This window comes from Ictidomys tridecemlineatus, chromosome 1 (assembly GCF_052094955.1).
Source record: "Ictidomys tridecemlineatus isolate mIctTri1 chromosome 1, mIctTri1.hap1, whole genome shotgun sequence".
Lineage (NCBI taxonomy): Eukaryota > Metazoa > Chordata > Mammalia > Rodentia > Sciuridae > Ictidomys > Ictidomys tridecemlineatus.
The window spans coordinates 254945685-254973171 of NC_135477.1; the positions used below are offsets into that span (position 1 = coordinate 254945685).

General features: G+C 48.5%; 1 protein-coding gene and 1 long non-coding RNA gene across 8 annotated transcripts; one reads left to right on the forward strand and one right to left on the reverse strand.

Moving 5' to 3' along the window:
* Positions 1-273: 273 nt before the first annotated feature.
* LOC120885396 (uncharacterized) lies at positions 274-10332 on the reverse strand. Of its 3 annotated transcripts, none has more exons than XR_013424456.1 (4): positions 10095-10332; positions 9421-9537; positions 3451-3577; positions 274-1472 (listed from the first exon to the last, which is right to left on the reverse strand). It is a non-coding gene; the product is annotated as an uncharacterized LOC120885396 (long non-coding RNA). The 3 variants fall into 3 exon arrangements; XR_013424455.1 differs by having other exon boundaries at positions 274-1475; XR_013424457.1 differs by lacking the exon at positions 3451-3577 and having other exon boundaries at positions 274-1475.
* Cmbl (carboxymethylenebutenolidase homolog) lies at positions 9153-27287 on the forward strand. 5 transcript variants are annotated; one of them, XM_078018338.1, is made up of 8 exons: positions 9165-9311; positions 12507-12596; positions 18190-18422; positions 20223-20330; positions 21125-21235; positions 21782-21924; positions 25127-25218; positions 26595-27287. In XM_078018338.1, exons 3-8 carry the CDS (start codon positions 18208-18210, stop codon positions 26772-26774), a joined length of 849 nt encoding a protein of 282 aa, XP_077874464.1. In that variant the 5' UTR covers positions 9165-9311; positions 12507-12596; positions 18190-18207; the 3' UTR covers positions 26775-27287. The 5 variants fall into 5 exon arrangements, 4 of the variants coding, with proteins under 4 accessions (XP_077874460.1, XP_077874464.1, XP_077874468.1 ...); XM_078018342.1 differs by lacking the exon at positions 12507-12596 and adding an exon at positions 17135-17257 and having other exon boundaries at positions 9185-9311; XM_078018334.1 differs by lacking the exon at positions 12507-12596 and having other exon boundaries at positions 9153-9311.
* The last annotated feature ends 200 nt before the right edge of the window (positions 27288-27487 follow it).

Consider the following 27487-nt stretch of genomic DNA (forward strand, 5'->3'; position numbering starts at 1 on the left):
TCAGACCTGCCTGGGCAACTTTGCAAGACCCTGTCTCAAAACAAAAAGTAAAAAGGACTGGGTTTAACCCCAGTACAAAAAAAAAAAAAGATAAATCCTGATATTTCACAACTCTGTGAGGGCAGATGACAACGTAGACAAACCGATAGTGACGCTGGTGACTTCTGCCTGATGGCAGCCAAGATGAACCTTGTCCAGGTTCATTAGATGAATCTCCGAATTGCTCTTGTTTGATTCCATTAGTAAAAAATATGATATCAGGTACAGATGCACTCGATTTCTAAATAGGTAACAATTTATTACCAAGACAACTAAATAGGTAACAATTTATTATTGGAGGTTATTAAGCAGTTTTTTAAAAAAATCTAACTTAGCAATCACTTCCCAACACCATATATTTCAGTTTCTTTTAACCAGTTTACCATCCAACCAGTTTCCCTCATGAATAGGTAAAATATTTTGTACCTAGTTGCTGTATGTCTACTGTAGACTCAGATTTTGCCTTTTTTGAAAAATTCTACTTTGAAAAGAAACTTGAAATAATAACATCCAATGCAACGTGCAGACCTTATTTGGATTCTGTTCTCCAACAAACTCATATATAGACATTTTTAGGGAGAGGCAGGACCTTTATGAAATGGAAGCATTTGATGATTTGAAGGAATGATGGCTAATGTTATCAGGTGTGACCATGACATTGTGGTAATGAAGGAAAAAGTACCAGTGTTTAAGCATGCTAGTTTTCGAGTAATGTGCTTGACTATTACCCCAAATCGTAGTGTGTTCCGTAGATTTGTTATTCAGGCATGTCCAGGCCAAAGGGTCAGGAGATGACTGCCAGTAAAGAGAGTTTGTTATATTCATAGACACCAGAAGGCATGTGGCAGAATGGGCAGCCACGCAGGGAAGCGCCAGAGTCTGCGGGGAGGTCCAGGTAGAGGAGAAATGTGAGCAAGAAAGAGCCTACATTGGTTTCTGAAAGAAGGGGTGGGCTAGGCGGGGTAGGCAGGTTTAGGAGGCTTGTTTGAGTAATTCCAGACAACTCTGGGCATGGAGGCTGCCTCTGGTTGTCTGGCACCTGGCCCTGGAGTGATTAGGGCAGGTGGAGGGCCCCACAGTGTGGGAGCCCAGTGAGAGCTGATAAAGGAGGGGGATGGGCTTGGGCTCAGGATGGTGGCAGATAAAAGGAATGCACTTTCTCTACTGGCCAGCCCTGGGAGGCACAGCCTCTTCAGGGCCAGCAAGGCCCCAGCTGTCAAAGCATCAGGAACACGCGGTTAATTCACTTAGTGACTCAAAACAAAAGCATTTCGCGTAGTTCATGTGGTCTCTGGAGGTCAAGAGGCTGAGGGTGGCTTAGCTGAGCAGCTCTGGCTCTGGGTCTCTCAGGAACTTCCCATCAAGATGAGCTGCAGTCCACTGGAACTTCACTGGTGCTAGATGATCTGTGTCTCAGATGGACGACCAGGCGGCTGCTGAAGAGAAGCTCTGGTTCATTATTGGATTTGGCCAGCAGCCTCAGTTCTTCACCACATGGGCTGCTTCCTGGGTCTGCTAACCTCTTCTAGAGCCAGCAAATAGACTTAGTGGTGGTGGGGACTGAGAGAGGAAAGCATCAAGATGAAAAACATGTTTACAAAAATAGGCAATATCATAAGTGGCATGCCATTATTTCTGCTGTGTGCAGATGGTCTCAGACCAACGGTGGCACAATGAGGCATAGGAGGTGTGGACCAGGAGATGGGAATCAATATAGACCAGCCTGGGGATACCACAGTCCCTCTTCTGGTCCTCAAAAGTTCATATCTTTCCCACATTCACAATGCAGTATCTGCTCAATGTGCTGTCAGAATCTAACTCAGGTCCTATGTGACTACCTTAAATACAGTTTCTCCAGTACCATTCGACATGAAGTCATCGGCCCATCTCCCGTCCCTGACTGTGGCCGATGTGTGGAACATCCACTCTAGACTCCTATTCAGACAGGGAGGAAAACGGATCATGTGTTTGTGACTAAGCAGTATCCTCAATCTGCTTCCTGGTGCAGAATTTTGGGGGAACCAAAGGCCTCTTTTCATGTTGTACTATCTCTGTCCTTTTCAGTCCAGGCTGGTATGGTTTCTAAACATGCAATTCTCTTAAAAACATTATGGATTTTCTGTGACCCTTATTGGGGTCTTGTTATGGCTTAGATCTGGAATGTCCCTGCAAAAGCTTATATTTTAGAAGCATGGACCCCAAAGCATCAGAGGCGGGACTTTTAGGCAATCATTGGATGGGGGGGGTTGTAACCTTATTAGTGGATTAATCCACTTTATGGATTAATAATTTGAATGGATGACTGAGTGGTAATTACAGGCAGGCAGGGATGACTGGTGTCATTGAAGGCGTGGCCTTGGAGACTCTATCCTGTCCCTGGCTCCTTTCTCTCTCGCCCTCTCTTTTTCTCTCTGCTTCCTAGCTGTCATCGCTGAGCATCTTTCCTCTGCCACATCCTGTGCCATGATGTTCTGCTTCATTCAGGCCCAGAGAAATGGAGCTGGTCACCATGGATTGAATCCTCTGAAACCATGAGCCAAAATAAACTTTTCTGCCTCTAAGTTGTTCTCCTCAGGTATTTGGATCACAGTGATGAAAACAGGTCCATTAGACAACGCAAATCTCTCTGAGGTTCCTTCTCGACCTTGGGTTCTGCAGATGGCTGAGGGACAATGCTCTTGAACTTCCTAGAAGCACCGTCCTTTATGGGGAGGGTCGGTGAGGGGCACCCTTATCTGTAGGGAGGGCCTTTTGTCTGGCAGACACTACTCTAAGGCACCCCCTTTTATCTTCCTGAAATCTTAAACAATATTTGTTACCCTCACTCCCAAGGCTCTCTGCAGTGCAGCTTTCCTGGCAGAACTCTGCGTCTCATCTTTGCTTGGAAACCATTTCTTCATCGTGCATAATTTGCCATCTGGGAAGGCTGAGCATTTTCAAAAGCATCCACTCCTAGCTCCTTTTTTCTTTAACAATCCTTACTTTTCATTGATTCTCTCTCCTCTAGCATCTTACTAGAAGCAACTGGAGGAAACTGGCAGCACTGACTCAAAACCTTACTGGAGCACCCAGTATGTTTGCTTCTCCCTATGACTGTAGGCAACAGCATCACCCAACTTTCTGCTGCCGTGTAACAGGGCTCCCTTCTCATTTCTAATACTACCCACTTTGCTTCCCTGCAAGCACTGACCTTATAACCGATAATGCTTGGGCCTTTTCCTTACATCCTATTCAGACCACTTCAGGCTTTTGTGGACATTCTCAGCAAAGTCCACTGCCCAGTTCCAAAGCCATCCCTACACTGGTGGGGTTTGTCACAGCAGCCCCCACTTCCAGGTATCAACATCTGCATCCATTAACAATCACTGTGTAACAATTTAGCCCCAGATTTAGCAGCTTAAAACAACAAACCTGTCTTGCCTATTTGTGATGGTCAGGAATCAGAGTGATTTGGCCGGATGGTGCTGACTCGGCGTCTCTCAGGGTGTTACCATCATGATGTCAGCTGGGCTGGCTGTGGTGGCACACACCTGTAATCCTAAGGATTTAGGAGGCTGAGGCAGTAGGATTGTAAGTTTGAAGCCAGCCTCAGTCTCTCTCTCTCTTTATATATATATACACTGGGAATGTCCCTCAGTGGTAAAGCACCCCGCTGGGTTCAATCTCCAGTACAAAAAAAAAAAAAAAAAAAAGTGAGCTGGGGTTGCATGCATGTGACACTTACTGGGACTAGAGGACTTGTATCTGAGTCAGCCCAGTCACAGGGATGTGGGTCAGAGGCTTTTTCTGCCATATGGGCCTCTCCATGGGGGAAACAAGGCATGGCAGCTGACTTTGTCAAAGAGAGTCTAGAGAGAGAGAGACCCAAATACTCTCTCAAGAGTTGGTTGAAGCGAGGCCAGCCATGTGCTCAATCCCTTTCTGCATCCGGCCAGTTCTCTTTCTGTTTCTCTGCCAAGTCGTGGTGCAAGCAAAAGATCCTCGCCAGACCCTGGCTAACTGTTGTTTGGGTCCTCCAGACACAAGAGTTGTGAGACAGCTACGACTCTTCTTTTATGAAATACCCAGCCTCGGATAATTGGCGATAGCAACAGAAAACAGATGAATTCAGAGGGAAGAGGCAGTGTTTCGTAACAGAATGTCCCAAGAGCCATACCATCATTCCTTCTGCATTCTACTGCCCCCAAAGACCAAGTGACAGGAGGGAACTAGACTGGGCTATGAACTCCCCAAGGCAGGAGAGCTATGGTTTCTCTTGGAGGCTGATTACAGCAGAATTACTAAAAGGGGTAAAATGTCACATTTATAATAACCATACTGAAGAGAAAAAAATGGATGAAGCAGATTTAGTAAAATATTAATAATAATTATATCTAGGTCTGGGGTAGATTGAAGTGGATTACACTCTTTTTAGTTTTTCATATATTTGTACAATTTTCATAATAAAAAGTAGAAAAATAAAAAGAGGTGAATATAGGATTTCTGTCTGGGATAACAAAATGGCTTACTGGCCTGAGAATCTTCTACAAACCATCTTCTTTCGTCTGCACTGAGACTTTGCCCTGTTGTCACCAGCCAGGCCTGCCCTGCACATGGACTCAGGGCTTTCCCAGCTGGCTCCCTGCAGCTGCACCCAGGCGTAGGGCTGAGTCACAGTGTGGCCAGGAAATGGCCACAGATGAGGAGGAGAGTGTTCTCCCTCAGGTATTATTTTGACATGTTCTGAAACACCAGGCTGCTTCTGATTTTGTTCCAGAGTTTCTTTGGAGAAGCAGTTTCACAAAATTCTTGTGCTGACCTTGCTTGTCAAGGTCAGTGCTAATCGCAGGACCCTGAGCAGAGTCAGCACTTCTGTTTAACTTTGCCCTTGCCCTCTTTGTTAATTCAGCTTGAACTCATTCTGTTCCTGGAATTTCGTTTCTTCTTTCATAATAAAGAGTAAAAACAACTTGGGAAGAGTAAACCCTTGTGACTGCTCTGTGACTGTTCCTACACTTTAAGAAAAGTCATGAAATCTTAGGGCTCACCAACACTGAAAGATCCTAAAAGAATGAAAGTTTTAATGTTCAAGATTCACTAGCGTGATGAATTTTCCAGTGGCGTCTGTACCTAAAATTGGTTAATCTGACATTTTGGGCATTGTTAGCAGTTGGCATACGTTTTTTAGGATGGCAAGTGGTTTGTGTTCAGGGCTGGGGTTGTGGCTCAGCGGTAGAGTGCTCGCCTAGCTCATGCAAGGCCCTGGGTTCGATACTCAGCACCATATAAAAATAAATAAAACAAAGGTATTTTAAAAAAAGAGTTTGTGTTCAGGACTGGTCCTCAGTTTGCTCTGGGTGACGACACTTTGGGGACTTTTTTAGTTATTAAGATGTAATAAACAAATAAAACCAAACCCTATCCATTTTCTTGGAGAAATCCCAAGGCAGTAAATAATGAACCACAGACAGTTTGGATTGGGATGTGATGCCCTATGTTTGAAGGTCAACTGGGACATCTCTAGGGCAGACTTCATGCTTTGAATACAAACCTTGCTGCTCTGTCATTGAGGCTTATTTTAAGACTGACTCCCCCCATCCCCTTCCTCTTCTCCCTCTACCCCGGGGAAGCAAGAATGACCTTCTTCCTATCCTAGGCTGCATGATCTGTCCTTTAGTTCACAGACCAGAGGACTAGAGGACCCCAGACTTGGAGGCTGATACCTGTGGATCTAGAAACAGATGAAGTCTGACTCCTGTCATGGCACAGCTGGAGTGCACCCTGAGTCCCCTGTTTCCCCTGGCAGAATTAGCTTCTGGGGCAGGAGTCCATTGTGTATTCTCCTTTGCTAATAAGGCAGTAAAACTTCCCTCTCTTTCTCAAAACCTTGTCTTGTTATGGGCATTTGGGAGAAGGACCCTGCTTTTGCGGTCAGCAGGATGGCTGTCTTAGATGTTTGGGTCGCTACAACAAAACACCATGGCCTGTGTCTTAACAAAGTTTCCCACAGCTGGAAGTCTGAGAGGTCAGGGTACCTGCAGGAGCGGGTTCTTGGCATGTGCCTTCTGGATTAATGATGAAGCAGCATATTCTCCTGCCCCTTCTCTCCTTTTTGTTTGTTTTTGTGGTGCTGGAAATTGTACCCAGGGCCTTGTGTGTGCTAGGCAAGCTGGTTCTCTTCTTATTAATCCTGTTCACTGAGCCTCTACCCTCCTGACCTCAGCATCTCGCAAAGGCTCCATCTTCTAATATGGTCACATCGGGACTTAGGATTTCAACATATGAATTTCGGGAGAACACAAACATTCAGACCATACCAAGACATTTGCAGTGAGAAGGACAGGAAGTATGTTCGTCATGATATGAGGCTTGATAATGTCTGTCCCCTGCACCGATGCAGGTGGAGCTAAATTTCCCAGAATCCCCCTTTCTGGTGTGTTTCCAGTTTGTGTGAACTATGACAGAGCCAGGAATTGAACCCAGGGCCTGGTGTGCAATAGGCAAGTGCTGTATCACTGAGCCACCTCCCAGCCCTGGAGAGGTGTTCCTGGGAGAGGTGGAAGGGAGCTAGAAGCCACACTCTGGCTGTGTGGTTCCTGATCTGCTGACTCACCCAGCAGTTAGCTGGGCCAGCAATTGCTTTGCTTGCCCCTGGTGCTTCCTTCCGCTTCTCTGACTCCTGGGCCAGGTGTGTGAGTTTGGCTCCATGAGGGAGAGCTTTGGAATTTTGCAGGACACTCTCATTGTCAAGATCAGAGGCCACAGGGATAGACACAGATGGGTCTGTTTCTGGAAATTTCCAGGGCTTGCTCATGAGGTTCCAGCTGGCTCACGATCTTTCCTGATTGTTCACCTACCTGGGAACTTTGACCTTCAACACTGGATACAGAGGCTTAGGGAGACTGTCTAACCAGCCTCTAAGTTATGTAAACGGATTCCCTGTAATAAACAGTCTGGGTGTGTATGCATACACCTATATACACACACATGTGGACAGATCTCCTAGGGGTTCAGTTTCCCGGTCCCTGGGCTTCCTGAATGAGAGTCTCTGTGGTTAGGTTCAGCACCCTGGGGTTTAACAAACCCTACAGGGATTCTGATGCATGCTCAAGCCTAATCCAGTAATTGCCTCATTTTTAAGGAAATAGGCTAAAGAGAAGCTACATGTCTTTGGGGGTAATGAAAAGAATGGAAATAGGAGGCATCTACTCATGAAGGCAAATACTAAACAGCCCCTGTTTTGAGAAACCTCAGGATATATAACTTGTAAAAACCAGACTTTCATCAACCAGATTCAGTGGCCCAGTTATAGGTGACAGTTTCTCCTCTGGTCACACCCTACTCAGCCGGGATCTCCTTCTCAAGCAGTCCTGACCTTTTAAAAAAGTACATGCATAAATTTAATACTAGGTTAGCAAACTGCAGCAAGGCAGATCCTGGTGAATATAAACTCCCTTCTATTAATAACAGTGTTATTAAATAAGAAGTTAGTAATGATGCTTAGGGAGCTAAATTTAGCAAATACAGAAAAATGATATGTAACTAGTCATATCTATTCTTTCCACATAAATGGAGCTTTAAAGACGCTGAAAGATCACTGGGCACTATGATACTCTCCTGTAATCCCAGGGGTTAGTGGGGCTGAGGCAGAAGGATTGCAAGTTCAAGGCCAGCCTCAGCAATTTAGCAAGGCCCTAAGGAACTCAGTGAAACCCTGTCTCAAAAATAAAAAGGGCTGGGGATATGTCTCTGTGGTAAACTGTCCCTGGACTTAATCCCCAGTACCAAAACAACAATAACAACAGCAACAACAAAAGATGTTTAAAAACAGTCATAGAAATAGTTTGGTTTTAGTAGAAAACTGTGCTTGCCTAGAACAACACGTGCTGTGCTGTTCTCTTCCAAGGATTGTGCAACTTTGCAGCTTGCACTTAATCAACAGAGAAGCAATTCCGCCCTTCCAGGAGGTACACAGGAGATGATAAGGGTCATGATTCCAGCTTTCTGTGAAAAGTACCCTATGGAAATGTGATTAAGTATCACACACCTTACCACTGGTCTCTGCTGTTATTAACCTGCTTGCCACCCTTCTCAGGACAAGAGTCCCCAGGGAAAGGTCTCAGCCTGGATCCACAGCTCTTCCTGTTAAGCATAGCTAAGTTAATATGGCTTCACCACCTAGGACCACAAGATTTTGGGTGAAATTCTTGTGGCATCGGGAAGTTGCTCCTCATTTTTTTTTTGCACTGTTAACTTACTTTTCTTCTTTCTCTTTTCTTTTTCTTTCTTTTTAAAAAATCTTTTATTGGTTTTATTATTTTTTAAATACACGATAGCAGTGGAATGCATTATAATTCTTATTACACATATAGAGCACAATTTTTCGTATCTCTGTATATAAAGTATGTTCATGCCAATTTATGCCTTTATACATGTTCTTTTTTTGCATTACAATTCTTAATACACATATATACCACCATTTTTCATATCTTTGTTTATATATGAATTATGTTGACACCCAAGTATGTGCCAGGGATTGAACACAGGGACACAGGGGCACATTTCCAGCTCTTTTTTTTTTATCTATCTATCTATCTATCTATCTATCTATCTATCTATCTATCTATCTATCTATCTATTTATTTTTAAAGACAGGGTTCCGCTAACTTGGTTAGGGCCTCGCTAAATCGCTGAGGCTGGCTTTAAACTTGCAATCCTCCTGCCTCAGCCTCCGGAGCAGCTGGGATTACAGGAGTGCACCGCTGCGCCAGGCTCCCGTTAATTTTTTCAAATAGCCTCATTTTGAGTTACAACTGAGAAGTTACAGGTCTCAGGAGCTGGGCACTACCTAAACGTCCCTGGCTGTCAGTCTCCCTCCTCCGGGCCTCCCGACCTCCTCCCTCCCACCTGCTCTGGGACACACTTCCCAACTCTCGGGCCTCCCCGCCTCCCGCCCTGGGGACACCTCGTCGCCCCCCCCCCACGCCCCGTGTCGCTGCCCGCGCCCCTCCCCCTGCCTGCACAACGCTCTTCCCCCGACTCCCCCCACCCGCTCGGGTGCCCCCGGCCTCCCGCCTGTCCCCTCCCTCGGCTCGGGCTGTCCCTGGAGCCCACGAATCCGGGTCGAGCCTCGGCCCCGCCGGGAGGCCGGCGCCCTCCGTCACCGCGTCGGCCTCCCGCGGGGCCGAGGCTCCTCCCCGTCCCGGCGCTGGCTCTCCCGGCCTCGGCTCCCTGGGCTCCGGCTCCTGCTGCGGTCTCCCGGGTGCAGGGCAGTTCTCAGGCCGCGCCGCCAGGTAGGTGCCCTGGCTGGGGACAGAATCCCCGGGGACAGAATCCGCTGGACTCGCGGTGGGTTTGCACTGTGGCAGAGGGCTTCGCGGAGCGCAGGTGGGGGGACCTTACCAAAGTGCATTTCATAAGCGGGTTCTCCTTAAAGTGGCACGTTGTCCCTCCAAAGAAGCAGCGCCCTGAACCCGCCGTCACCGGCGACACATTTCCCATAGGTGGCTGGCCCCACACCTAAACGCAGGGAAATCACACTGGTTATTGCCATTGAAGACAGCGTCAGTGGTTGCTCCTCTGTGCCGCCGAATGCTGTTTTTGCAGCTATTTCCCTGAGGTTGGACTTTTTGGTCGTATGGTTTTTATGAATATAAAACTGGAGGAACCGCGTATTGGCATGGACTCACTATCCATGTTTCCTTAACGTGCGCACAAAGGAGGAGGCGCGGTCACATTAAGAGGATGACATCGTGGATACTGGATAGGTCTGGACAGAAAAGATAGTACAGTGCACCCCCTGGGTGAGACCCAGGCCGTGCCAACATTGGGTACTGCCCTCTATGTCCACTTGCTGATGGAAACGGCCACCTGTTGTTTTCAGAGCCCATGTAAAATAAGGTGGTCAGAAATGAGCCCTGCACATAACTGAGGAAGCCTGTCTAGGCCTGGGAACAGCGAGAGAAAAGGCAGGTCTGAGGCCGGTGTGTTCTCAACCCCTGTAGCTTTCTAATCCATGCTATGGAAATCACATACCCTAAGCAAAATACAAGAGCGATTACTGAAAAAGTCAATACCTGGAGGAGTTGACTTTCACACAGTCACCTAAGGATAAGTATTGGCCCTGCCCTGCCCTGCTCCTGAAAGATTGGAAATCAGTTGCCCTGCAAGTTCCTACAATGTTCAACTAGTAAGACACCAGCCCTTCCCTGTTGGACTCTGCCTTTCTGTATTATCTTCCCATGTCCTGGTGAATCCTGCTTCCCTGTGGCAGCACACTTGGCTTCTGTTTCTCAATTTCTAAAATGCCCAGCACTTTATTTCTTGAGTTCTTTGCTTGTTACAGTCTCAATTTTGTTGGTGAAAATATCCGTTTTCTAGCCAGGCGCTGTGGCACATGCCTGTAATCCCAGTGGCTCAGAGGGCTGACGCAGGAGGATTGTGAGTTCAAAGCCAGCCTCAGAAAAAGCAAGGTGCTAAGCAACTCAGTGAAACCTTGTCCCTAAATAAAATACAAAATAGGGTTGGGAATATGGCTCAGTGGTCAAGCTCCTCTGAATTCAATCCCCAGTAACCACCACCCCACCAAAAAAAAATCTTTTGATCTCTATTTCTGTTGTTCATTATGTGAGGAAGTTTGACTTCTGAGTTACTTAAATCCTTGGGGTACCATGGCAGGAAAAGCACATGCTGACCATTCTTTACTACCTGTTTCTGATTTTCCACTGGTGTTTGGTTATACTGTTGAAAGATAATTTTCAGCAAAAGATAAAATCTATGATTTTTCCATACAGCTATAAAAAGCAGCACAGGTGAAGACTGTATTTTATTCATTATTCACTAAAGAGGGAAACAGGTAGATGTCTTAACTAGTTCAGGAAAGAAGTCAAGAAGTGCAAATGTATGTGGATCAGGGATGCCCCAGGGAGGTACAGGAGGAGGAGGAGGGGGGACAGGAGGAGGGGGGGAGGAGGAGGAGGAGGAGGAGGAGGGGTGAGGGGGGAGGAGGAGGAGGAGGAGGAGGGGGGGGAGGGAGAACCTGGAGCCCAGGTGATTGCAGATCACACCCTCAACAGAGATCCCTGTGGATTTTTTTTTTTTTTTTTTTTTTTTTTTTTTTTTTTTTGGTGGTGCTGGGGCCTTGTGCATGCAAGGCAAGCACTCTACCAACTGAGCTATATCCCCAGCCCCCGATCCCTGTGGATTTTGACTTGTACTTTTGAGGAGGGAACTGTGTGAGGCAGAGATGAAGGGGCCACAGGAACCGCTCTGTGGGTGAGTGGGCCTGTGATCATTCACATCTATTCGGCATCTTGCATGAATGTTTATGGGAAAATCGTGTGTTTTCTGCAGCCAGCCATGGGGACCTTGCCAAAGAATGTGCAATAAGGTGTCCTCTGTAGGGGTATGTCCTAGCCATCCCTGGTGCTACCAAGAGTGCCCTGACTCCTGTAGGCTTTGCCAGTGGAGACCACAGAGCTGATATCAGGGTGGTTAGGGTGTGGCCCCAAACACACCTGCATGCAGTAGAGACGTCTTCCTTGTCGTACATGAGGACTGTCATACTGAGGGCCCCACTGTGCACGTCAGGGCTACAGTCCTGGCCCTGTACCGGCCATATGGCTCCTATGAAGACCCTGTGACATCTAGGAGAAACTGCTTCAGTGGAAAAGGACCACCGTTTATGCTTACCCTCCTGGGCTGTCTGATTCTAGACCTGCTCATTGTACTCAGATCATTTCACAACTCTTTCTAGGTCATGTGTAACTGATAGACTGATAGATTTTGTAAAATCTGTCTTGACTTGTAGAGAGTTGATTGGCTTCCTCCTCTGGAAGACTGTTTTGTCTCTATTTGCATATAAATTTGTGATCTTGATTTTTCTTTTTCTTTTTGCATTAGGGATTGAACCCAGTAGTGCTCAACCACTGAGCCACATCCCCAGTCCTCTTTTTTTTTTTTTTTTGTATTTTATTTAGAGACAGAGTTTCTCTGAGTTGCTGAGGGCCTCATTAAGTAGCTGAGGCTGGCTTTGGACTCATGATCCTTCTGCCTCAGCCTCCCAAGCTACTGGGATTACAGGTATCCTCTACCGCACCCAGCTTGACCATCTGTATGAGAGTGACGGTTTCACATTTTTTCTGGAAATTATCTTTTCAGAAATTAATCATGGGGGGAGGCAAAAATCCTGGAAGGCATATACAGAAAAATGTACTTATCATACAATTAGCGGAGAGTCAAGGGCATGTTCCCTGGGACTTGCTGGGACTCCAGGCAGTCCAGTCCACAGCAGCTCTGCTACAGGACTTGGCCCCAACACATGGGCTCGGGCTAGCAGCTGTGAAAGGTCTGGGCCAGAGTCCAGCCTGCCACAGTTGGCACACCTAGCCCTCTCCCGGCTGCTGCCCCTTCTGAGAAATAGTCAACTTGAAGTACCCATCTAGAAGGCCACTCTTTGGCTATAAAAATTTCTTCTGGAACGTGAACAGCAACTGAAGATCAGCAAACGGTTCATATCAGAGGCTGCTTTGGAACATCCGGTGTTTCCCGCCGTCCCAGGTCCTCACAGGATAGCTCAGGTGAGAACTTAGCCCATGTGCACTGGGCTGCTGCTCAATGTTGAGACATCTCTTCCTAATAATAGTTCCACAGGAGATTGTGGAAAATCAAAACCGAGAAAACAAGAGGCAATTTTTCCTTGGTTGAATAACTGCTTATTAATTTATTTTCTTGTAAAATCTAGTTACCACAGCCGGAGGTGCACACCTCGAATCCCGGCAGCTTGAGAGGCTGAGGTAGGAGGATCGCAAGTTCAAAGGCAGCCTCAGCAACTCAGCCAGGCCCAGAATGACTTTGTGAAATGTCATCTCAAAGTAAAAAAATAAAATGGACTGGGAATGTGGCTCAGTGGTTAAGTGCCCCTTTAATTCCTGGTACCAAAAAAAAAAAAAAAAAAAGTATCCCATTTGTAATTATGAAACATTGAGAATGTTCAGGAAAATGAATGCAGGGAATAATAAAACAGCCACCCATTTTCATTTCACCCAGATTTAAAAGATACGGTCTTGTCTTGTGGACTTTTTAAGGAGATACAATGTAGCAAGTATAATTTCTGCTAGCAACCTGTGCATGACATTTTTATTACAGTATATTTATTAATAATGTATACATTGTTTTGTCATTAACATTTACTTAGCATCAAAATACCTTCTTACATAGCCTTGTTTTTGAGACACCATATTGGTAAATATAAATGCAGTTCGTTCATTCTGACTTGTGATTTATTTCCTGGGCAGCTGTTACAAATTTCCTCAAAACAGAGGATAGAAGTGCATTCTCTCAGTTCTGGAGGCTGGAAGTCCATGCCAGCAGGGCCATGCTGTCTCTGACACCCATAGGGAGAGCACTCCCTTGCCTCTGTCAGTTTCACCGCAGCAGTCCTTGGTATTTCTTGAGTGGTAGACACCTCTCTCCACTCTATCACCGTCTTAAAGTGGCCTTCTCTCCAGTGTGATTCTGTGTCCGGATTACCCCTTTCTTTTGCCTTTGATTTTGGTATTGGGGACTGAGCCCAGGGTGCTTAACCACTGAACCACATCCCCAGCCCTTTTTTCATTTTTTATTTTGAGGCCGTGTCTCATTAAGTTGCTTAGGACCTTGCTAAGTTGCTGAGGCTGGCCTCCATCCTCCTGTCTTAGCCTCCCACATGGCTGGGATTAAAAGCATGTACCACCATGCCTTGCTAAAAATACCTCGTGTATTTTATCTCTATTCTAAGTCTCCTTTTTTAAAAAAAATATTTTTAGTTGTTGATGGGCCTTTATTTTTACTATTGATGTGCAGTGCTGAGAATTGAATTCAGTGCCTCACACAGACTAGACAAGTGCCCTACCACTGAGCTACAACCCCAGCCCTAAGTCTCCTGTTTTTTAAAAGTAATATTTTATCCTAGTCTATGTTGTTTTCCAATTTGTTTAGGAAGTCTTTTATCTTGTTGTAACTGTTATTGTCTTATTCACCTCATTGTCTTAGTTATCAAGATGAAAATTTACAAGGTTTTTTTTTTTTTTTGTGGTGGAAGATCCCAAGTTTGGGGGGGATGCTCCTGGCCTCACTGTCAGCACTCGGCGTCACCACCCCGCCCCCACCCCACTGGAGGCAGATCTGAGAGAGCTGCCCGTTCTGTATCTACAACAGACAAGGAGTAGCTCCCACCAGCCTCCTCCCTGCCACGGCTGGCGATAGTTCCCAGGGTCCTTCTGTAGTCATCAGTATTCAATTTTCTACAATATCTTACTTAAAAGAAATAATCCTTTCCTTTATGGCATATGTTATCTTGGGCTCCTTTAAGAAATTGGGCCTCACTTCACGGTTGAACAAAGAGGAGTTCTCCTACCTCTCCTCCCAACAGTTCAGTTCTTCCCTGCTTAGGTTTCTGACCTCCAACAGGTTTGCTGGCTGTGGTTGGCTGGGATCCTTTGTGATTTGTTTTCCCAGCTGTGTGCTGTGGCCTTGGCCAGTCCACCCTCCCACTGTGGATCCACAGTGCCCTCTGGCTTCCTGGAAGGACTCTCAGAACCCCCAGAGTCTGGCCCCACGGCGGCCCTGGCTGGGGAACGTGCTCTCTCTGGGCCTTGGATCCCTGCCTGTCCCTTCTCCAGGTCCAGTCCCACTCTCACCCTGAGCGGCTGACTCTGCTTCTTAGTACTAAGAGCAAACATTTTCTTAAAGTGGGAACATTCCTGTATATAACCACGGTCACCGCACCTTAATCACACCTTATAAAACTGATACCAAGATGGGCACCGTGGCTCAGGAGGCCAAAGCAGGAGGATTGAGAGCTCAAGGCCAGCCTCAGCAATTTAGCAAGGCCCTGAGCAACTCAGTGAGACCCTGTCTCTAAGTAAAATACAAACAAGGGCTGGGGATGTGGCTCAGTGGTTAAGTGCCCCGGGGTTCAATCCCTAGTACAAAACAAACAAATAAAAATAAAATGGGTACTAATGCATCGTATAAAGAGATGAGAGCTGTCATCCATGTTCACTTTCCTACTTGTCTTTGTGTGTCTCTTATAGCTGTTCTTAATTCTGAACCACGACCTAGGTGAATTTGTTTTTCTTTTGTGTCTCTTAATCTAGAACTGTCTCACTGCCTTTTTTTCCTTTTTACATTTTGAGTTTTGGTGTTAGGCATATAAAACAGGTGAGAAATATTCCCATATTTGCTATGCTACCAATTAGTCAATTTTGTGTTTTCAAATTTATTAGCCTAAAGTTGTTCATAGTAATTTTTTTTTCTGAGACAAATCCTTTTTATTTTATTTTTTTAGTAGTTGATAGAACTTTATTTATTTGTGTGGTGCTGACAATCAAACCCAGGGCCTCACACTGGCTAGGCCAGCACTCTACCACTGAGCTACAACCCCAGCCCCCACAGGAGAAAAATCTTATGTATCCATTTACTTACGTAAATAAATGGAACCCAGGGCCATGCCTTGCTGGGCCTGTGCTCTGCCCCTGAGCTGGGTGTCCCAGCTAAACGGAGCATCTTCAGGAACCTTTCCTTTGGGACCTGGTTTCTGGTTGCCATGAGTTTTTCATTGTTTCCTTTGGATTAACTCGTGGCCTGGAGCTGTGCCTAGTTCGTGACTCTTCAAGGAAGCCAATTTCAGTCTTTTTGGGTTTTCCCCAACGCATGTCTTCATGTCCTTGTTTTCTCTGTGTCGGGCTGCTGTGGTCTGCATGCTGGTGTCCCCCCGGTTCATGTGTGGCCCCCTCGTCCTCGGGTGATGATGATGTTGGGAGGAGAGGCCTCTGGGAGGTGCAGAGGTGGTGAGGGTGGAGAGCTCATGACGGGGATTAGCGCCCTCCTAAAAGAGGTCCCAGGGAGCCGCCTCCTCCCTCCTCGGTGTGAGGACACAGGAGAAGGCACCCACTGTGAGACAGAAAGTGCCCCCCAGGCTCTGAGCCGCCTTCACCTTGTTCTTGGCTCCTCAGCCTCCAGAACTGGGAGAGCCGCGCCTCAGTTTATGAGTCACGTAGTTGGATTTTGTTACAAGATGAATCCACGAAGACAGGGTTTATTCAATTATTCTCCTTAACTCATTTTTTTTGGGTCGGGAGGGGATTGGGGATTGAACCGAGGGGCACTTAACCACTGAGCCATATCCCTAGCCTTTTTATTTTTTTGAGACAGGGTCTTGCTATGTTGTTTAGGGCCTTGCTAAGTTGCTGAGACTGGCTTTGAACTCATGATCCTCCTGCCTCAGGCTCCCTAGCCACTGGGATTACAGGCAGGCACCACTTCTTAACTTCTGGATGCTTAGTTTATTTTCATCTTTTTCCCTCTTGTCTAATATACGCAATCTACATTGTAAAGACTTCTCTAAGTATTAATTCTTATCATTTTTTGCTCTGTAGTATTTTCTTTGTAATTCAGTTCTAGGCCTTTTGACTTCCTATTATGATTTCCTTATACATGTAGAACATTTTTTTTTTTTTTATGTAAAATCATTGTTGAAACTTGCATTTTGGCCAGGCCCCATGGTACACCCTATCATCCCAGTGGCTCGGGAGGCTGAGGCAGGAGGATTATGAGTTCAAAGCCAGCCTCAGCAACTTAGTGAGGTCCTAAGCAACTCAGTGAGACCCTGTCTGTAAATAAAATACAAAAAAGGTCTGGGGATGTGGCTCGGTGGTTAGTATGCAGGTAGTTTGCTAAGTGTTCACGTCTGCTTGGAGAGGCTTTGCTGGCTAATGGTTAGTGACGGGCCTACCTATATCTTTGGGTTAAGTGTTCCTAGCTCCCTCTTTCTGATGGAAAATCCAGCATGAGAATCTGTCTTGATGAGTGAGCTAACATGTTTACATTTATTTGGAGTCTTTCAGCTCCATAATTCCATACTGTGGTGGTGAGCGAGTTTTCTGTTTTGTTCTTTAAGCTTTGTGGGTCTGCTCTCCTCTCAAACCCCCTCTCACTGGGCTGTTCTCTCTGGTCTTGTTTCTTTGGGTGGCTTCTGTGGGTAGTATTTACGGAGCTCCCCCCTGGACAGGGCAACGCTCTTCGGCCTGGTCCGCGGCCGTCTCACGGTGAAGTGGGTCTGGTGTGCTTCTGCCAGGTTCTCCAGCGGCTTCCTGGCCCAGGGCCACGGTCACCTTGGTTTCTCAGGCTGCTAAGTACGCCTGCTTTGCAAGTCCCGTCCAGTGTGGGGGTGCTTGTCCCCTTCCACTCGCAGCTGAAGGTGAGCTGAGCTTCTAGTCTGCCTTTCTGATCCTGGTTGATAGAGCTTTTCTTGTTTTGTTTTGAGACACCCCTCACCCCGCCCCCCGCCCTGTGAACTTCCAGGGCTTGACCTTGCAGAGGTGAGTCCTGGCTACAGATTCCCATCTGGGGTGGCCCTGGGCCTCACTGGACACCAGTCCTAAGCCCCTGATTGTCTGGCTCTGTGCCTGCCATCACTGTGCTGCTTTACCATCTGCTGGGTGACTTTCAGTTTCCTCTCCAGCCCTGGCCCCTGGGGACCCCTTTTCCCGCGAGCTCTGCCACTTTTATCGTTATTAGTGTTTATATTCAATCTGGCATTTCCACTGTCTGCGATGGGGATGGCTCCTCCTGGGCCCTCATCTTCTATGTTGCCAGAGCCAGAATTACCATCAATTTCTTCCTTTTTTTTCAACCACTGAGCCACATCCCCAGCCCTTGTTTTTGTATTTTATTTAGAGACAGAGTCTCACTGAATTGCTGAGCACCTCGCTGTTGTTGAGGCTGGCTTTGAACCCGTGATCCTCCTGTCTTAGCCTCCTGAGCTACTGGGAATTCAGGGGTGTGCCGCGACACCCAGCAGCATCAATTTCTTTTACAGTAAATAGCACAGATGGATTTAAAATAATGTTTTCCAGTAATTTTTTTTTTTTGGTACCAGGTATTGAACCCAGGCGCCCTTTACCACTGAGTCACATCCCTAGCCCTTTTTATTATTTTATTGCTTTAGAGCCTTACTAAGCTGTTGAGGCTGGTATTGAATTCGCCATCCTCCTGCCTCAGCCTCCCCATCCTCTGGGATTACGGGGTGCGCCACCATGCCTGGTGGTTCCCAATACTCTTGATTATCGTTTACTATTTGTGATCTTTAGATCTGAACCATCCAGCCTCCACTGTGTGTTTTCTCTGTAGCTGACTTTGAGGTCTCCGATGGCTAACGAAGCTCGTCCGTGCCCCTGTGACATTGGGCACAGACTGGAGTATGGAGGCATGGGGCAGGAAGTCCAAGTCGAACACATCAAGGCTTATGTCACCAGATCCCCAGTCGATGCCGGCAAAGCCGTGATTGTCATTCAAGACATATTCGGGTGGCAGCTGCCCAACACCAGGTACATGGCTGACCTGATTGCAGGAAACGGATACACGTGAGTACAAAATCCTGTTCCTTGGCTTAATTCATGTAAATTTCTGTGGTCCGTTTTGTTCTTCAGAAAGAGAAACAAAAGCGAAATCCTTCTCCTCACTCTCTCTGCTTCCTCCCCTCCCTGTGGTGGAGGGGAGGGGAGCTGCCAAGGGGTCCTGAACGGCTGCCTCGTGGAAGACACCCCAGTCCCTGGGCCTCAGTCCTCCTGGGGGTTCCTGGCCCTATAGACTCTGGGACAGGGTCCTCTCACCACACACAGGACAGGACACCTTTGCACACATCCCCAGCTCTGAAATGGACCTATTTTTTGGCCCCTGAAGCATGTCAGCCTTGGGTCAGATTTCATGTGGACAGGAGGTACCCCTGGCTCATCCTGATCCCAGCGTGTCCCCTCCTGGCTGTATCCGAATTAGACTGGGTTCCAGAAAGAGCACAGCGAGACTGGGCTCCTCACTCTGCGTTTACGCCATGGCCACCCTTGGTAGAAGCTTCAGGAAAGTATGCAGATGAGTAGAACCACCCTTCTCCTCCCGCTTCAGAGAGCGGAGAGCCCAGTGGCCCTGAGCTGGGGACGCCATGAGATGGTTTGTCTTCTCTAAAGGAGAGGCTGCCTGCCGAGCTGACGGGAACCTATCTCGTTTTCCTCAGTAGAGAAACTCAGTAGAGAAACTGCTGTGGCATGAAAAGACGTCACCGTTCATGTCCCCAGACTCCCTGGAGGATGAAGCAACCTCGATTTTTAGGGCAAGACCGACGATAAGCGGCCAGCCCTGATGCCTCTGGCTTAGGCAGAAGAGCCAAAGGCGTGACCAGGGCCCCCAGTCCCTTGGAGGAGGACTGTCCCCTGGCCATTTGGCAGCTCAGGAAACCAGGGCAGAGATGGAGGTTTGCGGTCAGGGGCACCCTGATGCCGGAGCCAGCTGACGGGGCCAGTGGGCTCGGGCTCCTGGAGTCCCGCGGTGTCCTTGGCTGGAGTCGGGGCAGCGAGGCTGGCTGGCTGTGGCTTCAAGGCACCTTGGCATTTACACCCCTCACTCCACCCTCAAGGCTCTCCTCAGGCTGGGGCGCAGGGTGCCGTCCATTGGTCCATCAAGAGAGAGGGGCTGAGAGTGGCCCAGTGACTTGGGGTCACGCCATAGTGGGTGGGTCACATCCGAGTGGGACTTTCCTGAGCCAGGTTTTGGGGCTGCGCCTCCTCTGCGGGAGGGGCTGGGTTCCTCCCCACGGCCACCTCCCGACTCTGGGAAGGGCTCCGTCCCTCCTGGCTTGATGGGGGGGGACGACCTGGACTCTGGCCTCTTCTAGAACCCGCGGTGGACCTTACTCTCTGGGCAGGAAACTGTGTCCTGCTGGAGCCTGGGTGGAGGCCTGGGAAGTTGCTTGCTCATAGTGACTGGCCACGCGGTCCACGTGTCCCAGGCCAGTGGGAGAGTCCAGGGGGCTCCTGGCCCTGCAGAGAGGTGCAGCCCTGGGGGTGGGGACAGGAGGGGCCCCCCAGCTGCCAGCCACAGGCCCTCATGTCTAGTGCTGGAGTGTCCCAGGGGAGTGCCCAATGGCCCTGTCCTACCCAGGGCGGGTGGCTCCCCGTCGGGAGGCCAAGTGCCTGCGGTGGTGAAATCTGAGATGCTGGGACTTGGCACCAGTTGCCTTTTTTGCTGCCATCAAAGTTGGCCTTTGTGGCCACCAGTTTGCCTTCTCTGTGACCAGAACTGCCACCCGAGCAAGTGGCTAGAGAGACGTAAACAAATGCCGCGTCCAGGCCACTGTGAACCCAGGGCTGACTGACGTCCACCTTTCACAGAACCATCGTCCCCGACTTCTTTGTGGGGCAAGAGCCGTGGAGCCCCACTGGTGACTGGGCCACCTTCCCCGAGTGGCTGAAAACAAGAAATGCCAGGAAGATCAATAGGTGAGTCACCGCAGGCACGGCGCACGGGGGCAGCGGGAGGGGAGAGGGGCCTGGCTTCACCTCAGAGGACTCGAGTCCTCCCTCCTCCCTGGAGGACCTCTGTGACTGGCCCAGAGGGTCCGTCCTACAGCATAAAGGCAGAAGGTTGGATCTGCTGCAGTGTGTGAGCTGGAGGTAAAGCCGACAAGAACTCCGGCCACCCCAGCAGGTGCAGGGGCTTCCTTCTCAGAGGGAGGATTGGAAGGGGTGGGCAGAAGCTTTGTGTCCCATCAGGTGTTCATTTACATCCATCACAAACCCATCCTGAATGCTTAAGCAGTCATGAGAGTTAACTGTTTTATAGAACTGAGAAAAGGTAGGTATTGGCTTCATTCTCAGGTAGCTCTTGCCTCTGGGTGGCAAAGTGGCTGCAGCAGCTCTAACCTTCCATTGCTTCTCTCCCAACAACCCAACAAGCCTTATTTTGTCTGTTTGGTTATGACTGGATCAGAAGGTCTTCCTCCAAGTAATCACTGTGGCCAGGAGATTGCTCTGCTATGGAGATTGCTCACCTATTCTACTCCTGGAACCCAGGGCAGAGCCTTCTAATGTGTGTGGATGGAGGGGTACTTCATCCACAGCTGGATTCTTGAGCAGCAAAAAGCATCCAGTGTTCATCCAAGTAGAAGAATATTTATAGAAATGCCTTCCTTCTCATCTCCCCAAATGAAGGCATTCATTCCTGAAATGAAAGCATTCAAGAAAGTAAAAAACCTGAAGGGCCCAAACTGTTCTCGTGACATTTTATTTTGCAGAATCACTTCATCACTGCTCTGTCACGTTATGAAGATAACTGAATGCACACAGCAGGCTGTCTCGCCTTCGTTTAAATGTGCTCAAATATACCTTGTGTTTAAAAGAATGAGGCGACAGAGCTGCTTTGTTCTTTTGTTTTAAAAAAAATCATAAATATATAGCACTTCTTCCCATCAGATCCGATACAACTTTCTGGGCTGGCCTTGTACCCGGAGCTGCACTTTGTAAATGAACCATTGCCATCTTAAATAGCCCTGGTGGCTTTCCAAATTGAGCTCGGCTCTTTGGGCAGAGGAGGCAGGGGCGACGCAGAGCGGTGGGTCTTAGGAAAGGACGCCTGTGTCGGATCAGAGAGCCCGTGGGACCGGCTCAGTCAGACCAGCACCTCCCTGAGGGGAGATGGGGGGACACAGCAGCTTCTCTCTCTCCCGAGGCCGGGAAGGGCGCCGTGGGTCTGGGGGGCAGTGCACAGGCCTGGCTGGGCTGGGGGCGCCGGGAGGTGCAGCTGGAGGGGCTGAGGCTGGGGCTCGGGAGCGGGGACCCTGGGCCACTTCAGGTGACAACTTCAGGTGGCGTGGCCGAAGCTGCGCGCTCACCCGCGCCGGCCCTGCCAGGCTCCCAGGGCAGCCGGGACCTGAGAGCTTCTCTCGTTCCAGGGAGTTCGACGCTGTGCTGCGGTACCTGAAGCAGCAGTGCCAGGCCCGGAGGGTGGGCGTCGTGGGCTTCTGCTGGGGCGGCATCGCCGTGCACCACGTGATGATGACGTACCCAGAACTCAGGGCGGGGGTGTCCGTCTACGGTGAGTCCACCTCGGTGTCGGGGACGGTGGGCGCACTCCTGTGCCCTCAGGGCGCTGGGTGAGCCCCGGCAGCCACAGGCCTCTCCCCGGGTGCAGCCCACGTGGTGCGAGGCCAGGCCCGTGAAGACGTGGGCTTTGAGATGGGCAGGCGGTGCCCGGTGCTGACCGCGGGCCTGAGGTGGGAGGAGCGCTCGAGTTCAGGGGTGAAGATGGGCAGGGGCTGGGCAGGGCAGGGGCAGGGTTGGGGCAGGGCTGGGGCAGGGGCAGGGTTGGGGCAGGGCTGGGGCAGGGGCAGGGGCAGGGGCAGGGGCAGGGCAGGGGCTGGGCAGGGCCTGGGCAGGGCAGGGGCTGGGCAGGGCCTGGGCAGGGCAGGGGCTGGGCAGGGGCTGGGGCAGGGCAGGAGCAGGGGCTGGGGCAGGGCAGGGGCAGGAGCTGAGCAGGGGCTGGGCTGGGGCAGGGGCTGGGCAGGGGCTGGGCTGGGGCAGGGGCAGGGCAGGGGCAGGGCAGGGGCTGGGGCAGGGCTGGGGCAGGGCAGGGGCAGGGCAGGGGCTGGGCTGGGGCTGGGCTGGGGCAGGGCAGGGGCAGGGCAGGGGCAGGGGCAGGGCAGGGGCAGGGCAGGGGCTGGGGCTGGGGCAGGGCAGGGGCAGGGGCTGAGCAGGGGCTGGGCTGGGGCAGGGGCTGGGCAGGGGCTGGGCTGGGGCAGGGGCAGGGCAGGGGCAGGGCAGGGGCTGGGGCAGGGCTGGGGCAGGGCAGGGGCTGGGCTGGGGCAGGGCAGGGGCAGGGCAGGGGCTGGGCTGGGGCAGGGCAGGGGCAGGGCAGGGGCAGGGCAGGGGCTGGGGCTGGGGCAGGGGCTGGGGCAGGGGCTGGGGCAGGGCAGGGGCAGGGCAGGGGCAGGGCTGGGGCAGGGGCTGGGGCAGGGGCAGGGCAGGGGCTGGGCTGGGCAGGGGCAGGGGCTGGGGCAGGATCTGAGCAGGGCAGGGCAGGGGCAGGGCTGGGCAGGGGCCAGGCAGAGGTAGGGGCAGGGCAGGGGCTGGGCTGGGGCAGGGGCTGGGGCTCAGGGGTGCAGCGCTTGCCTGGCACATGGGAGGCACTGGGTTCCATCCTCAGCACCTTGCATGTAAAAATATAAAAACAAATTGTTGTGTCTACCCACTATATACCTATATCTATATCTCTATATCTATCTATATCTCTATATCTATCTATATCTCTATATCTATCTGTATGTAGATATAGATATATAAATATATATAGATTAGGTAACATGGCAAGACCTTGCCTCAAAAAAAAACCTTTAAAAATTTGAAAATAATTTTGGAGATTGTAGGTTTGTAATATGGTAACCACAGGTATCCTAGGGAGTAAGCATCCCTGCATTCCACTCTAAGATCTCATCTCAACTCCTGTCAGAATGGCAATCATCAAGAATACAGGCAACAATAAATGTTGGTGAGGGTGTGGAGAAAAGGTGCACTCATATGATGCTGGTGAGACTGCAAATTGGTGCAACCACTATGGAAAGCAGTGTGGAGTTTCCTAAGAAAATTGGGAATGGAACCGCCATTTGACCCAGCAGCTTCTACATTTTAGTCAAAACAAACCAGAGTCATCATAGCAAGGAAATGAAAGCACTGTGTCTGTATGTAGACACTACACGCCAAGTATGTGAAATAGAAGCACTCAGAACGGACAGGGTGTGTGGTGCATGCTTGGGATCCCAGTGACTTGGGAGACTGATAGAAAGTTCAAGGCCAAGTGGGGTGTGGTGGTATATACCTGTAATCCCAGCGGCTGAGAAGGCTGAGGTAGGAAGATCACAAGTTCAAAGCCAGCCTCAGCAACTTCACAAGGCCCTGAGCAACTTAGTGAGACCCTGTCTCAAAAATCAAAAAGTAAAAATGGCTGGGGATGTGGCTCAGAGTTCAATTCACAGTACTAAAAGAAGAAAAAAAGAAAAAGAAAGGAGAAGGAGAGAAAAAAAAGAAAATTCAAGGCTAGCTTGAGCTATTTCCTGGGACCCTCAACAACTCAATGAGACTGTGTTTCAAAATGAAATAAAAAAAGGATTGGATATGTAACTCAGTGGTAAAGCACCCCTGAGTTCAATTCCTAGTACCTGTCCCCCACTCCTACCCAAAAAAGCATTGAGACCAAAACATTTTGGAAAAAAAATATAAAGACACAAGGAAATTTGACTAGTAAGTCATCAAATTATACTAGTGTGTCACCAAGTTCTTTACATCAGAGTGTCATGAAGTAGTACCTGTACCAATGATTCTTATTTGGCTTAATGGTTCCTCACTGTAGTATTTTCACCTACATTTGGCATTTTAAAAAACTCTTTAAATATTAACTTGTACAAAAGAAAGCAGACTCAGTAAATGACCAGTTGGGCTAGAGCACGGGCCACCTCTTGTTAGGCCCAAAGGTGCCTTTGTGTGAATTAGCAGAAGGTGCCTGTGTGGACGCCTCACTGGCGCCACCTCCTGGCTGCTGCTGTGAGGTACGTGAGCTGCTGAGCCTGGTGGGGGCGAGTCCAGGGGACTTTGAGCTGCTGTCCAGCCACATAGCTTTGCTGTGCTGCTGTCACGAAGTTGAAAAAGATTATTTTTTTCCCTTTTAAAAGGATAACTTAGGTTGACTTCTTTCTCCACAGAAGTGGGCGTTCCTGAGGGTTGTCTAGAACCCCTGGGCTGGGCGGAGCATGCTTCTGACTGATCAGTCTCTAACCTTCTGAGTCAAGGAGGAAAACTAATTTTTCAGAGAATGACTTGCTAGGACCAGGCAGTCGCAGGCTGTGGGCTTGTCTGAGCGTAAAGGCCCATTCCAAAACACCCAGTGCATTGAAGTCAGAACCTGTGGGACTTGGGTGGGCAGAGGGAAACTTCCAGAACAGTGGTTTGGCAGCTCTCACTTCTGTGCAAGAATATCCCAGGAGGGATACTCGTTAGACCCTCTGCGTCTTCACGGAGCAGCCTGCAAGGCCTGATTCCACACCTTGATGGCTTCGCTTCTAGTGAGTGAGCCGGAGGGCCAGGTCTGGCTGGACGAGTCCCCCTGTTACACTACTGTGGAACTGCCAAAAAAATAAACAAAGCCCCCCAAGTACATTTTTACTTTGAATAATCAAACCAAATTGAGGCAGTTTTCTGGGGCATGACTGTGGAAATCATAGTGTCATGCCCCTGAACCCATCTTTCAGGCATCGTCAAGGATTCTGAAGATGTTTACAGTTTGAAGAACCCCACGTTGTTCATTTTTGCTGAAAATGATGCTGTGATTCCCCTGGAGCAAGTAAGTTGGCACCTTTCCTCTTCTCACTTGTGTGTTTAAGAGCAGGTCTTGACATTTTGAGGGAGAAGTCTCAAAGCATTCATTAACTGCTGTTCCAGATGTTTTCCAACATAGACATTTTTAAAAGGTGAGTTTTACCAGAGATTAAGAGTAGTGGGTCTGGGCATATAGCTCAGTTGGTAGAGTGCTTGCCTCACATGCACAAGGCCCTGGGTTCAATCCCTAACACCCCCCCCCCAAAAAAAGAGTAGAATTATGCCAGGTGTGGTGATGCTCACCTGAAATCCCAGTGGCTAAGGAGGGCTAAGGCAGGAGGATTGTGAGTTCAAAGCCAGCCTCAGCAACTTTGAGGAGCTAAGCAACTCAATGAGACCCTGACTCTAAATAAAATACAAAAAAGGACTGGGGGTGTGTCGCAGTGGTTGAGCGCTACTGAGTTCAATCTCCAGTATACCCTCCCCAACACACACACACACACACACACACACACACACACACACACATGAGTAGGATTAATTGTAACTTCCTTAAATATGCTTATTTAACATGACATCAAGTGTTCTCAGATGGCCTGGTCATTGGACAAAGAAATGGGTCCTGCCTCTGACCTCTCCATGGTGACCCTTGAGTCACCATAAGGTATTTTACCTTAAAGATGGATGTGTTAGATCCAGTAAATTGATAAAGAAAAAGCAGAAGTATGATTCAAAAGCCGTCATTTGCCAATTATTAGTAGTAACTGATATGTTAATGCAAGTGATTTTAGATGCAGATGGTCCCTGACTCATGGTGGTCTCCCTTAGGAATTTTCAACTCAAGATGGTGTGAAATGACAACCTGTTCTTTGATCATGCAATATGTGGCATGATCCTCTGTAAGGGTAGACAGTGACGGTTAGCCCTGCAGTCAAGAGGGGGGAAAGAGCAACACTGTGCCGTGTGCCCTGTGTTGCTAAGACAGGCTGGGCATCAGGTCAGGTGTACTCAATGCATTTTTTTGAGGCGGGGGGCGGGGCGGGGGGGGTTGATGCTGGACATTGAACCCAGGCATTGCACAGCCAAGCAAATACTTCACCATCGTACTCTACCCTTAGCCTCCCACATTTTCAATTCATGATGTGTTTATTTGGACATGATTCTATATAAGCCTGTAATTGCTGTTGTATCATATTTATATTGCTCCAAAATTTTTGCCAGCAGCAAGAATTGTGTTAATTATAAATTATAGTTAAAATTTAGAATAGCTGTGGAACCCATTTACAATTTAAAGAATTGATGTTAAAATCTCTTTTATGAACACTCTCTGAAGATTTAGAGAATGAAAAATGTTGCTAACAAGTTAAAATCACGTCATCACCAAAATGTTTTGCATACCAGGTCTCTTTGCTGACGCAGAAGTTGAAAGAACACTGCAAGGTTGAATATCAAATTAAAACATTTTCTGGGCAAACCCATGGTTTTGTGCATCGCAAGAAAGAAGATTGTCTACCTGCTGACAAGCCTTACATTGATGAGGCGAGAAGGAATTTAATCGAGTGGCTGAACAAGTACATTTAGTAGTGAACAGGTACACTCTCAAAACAAGACTCATCCAAACGGTTGCCTTCCAATACTTACCATTTGATTTTTTTTACTTTAAATAATTTCAAGATTCCAACATTTATTTTATATAATCTAAAATATATTCAGTGGAAAATGTTAATATATGAAAATAATTTTAACATGTTTAAATAAAAAATAAAAATGAAATAAAAAAATTAAAAAAGTTCTGTACCTGGAGAATCGGAATGATCAATACCCTAGCTATTAGAAAACACCTGGGCTCTCCAGGGAACCAGCTGAGAGCTCAAGTGTGGCCTCTCTGGTCTTTAACTGAACACATCCTTTAAAATGACTAAGGTGTGAAGAAACTTAACTGTGGGCTGGGGCAGAGTAAGATACACTTGGACTTTTCTTAAGAGAACTGAATTTGTCACATTTATGTTGTAATGAGAAGTGTTATAATTAAAATGTTCCCATGGATCGAACTATATCAAGCTAATAAACTGACTTTGATGTCTCTGGGTTGCAGAGGCTGGCTTTAGACTCTTGATTCTCTGTGCCTAGTTTATTTCTAAGCAGAATGATGGAGTAACCATCCTGCAGTTTTCTGGGAAGTGGTTTCCCGACCCTGGGGCTGGGGCTTACTGTGATGGTGGAGAGTGAAGTCCCTAGTGTGTACTTGCTCCTCCTCAGGACTGTTATGACTTAGGGCAAATGACATGTTGGGT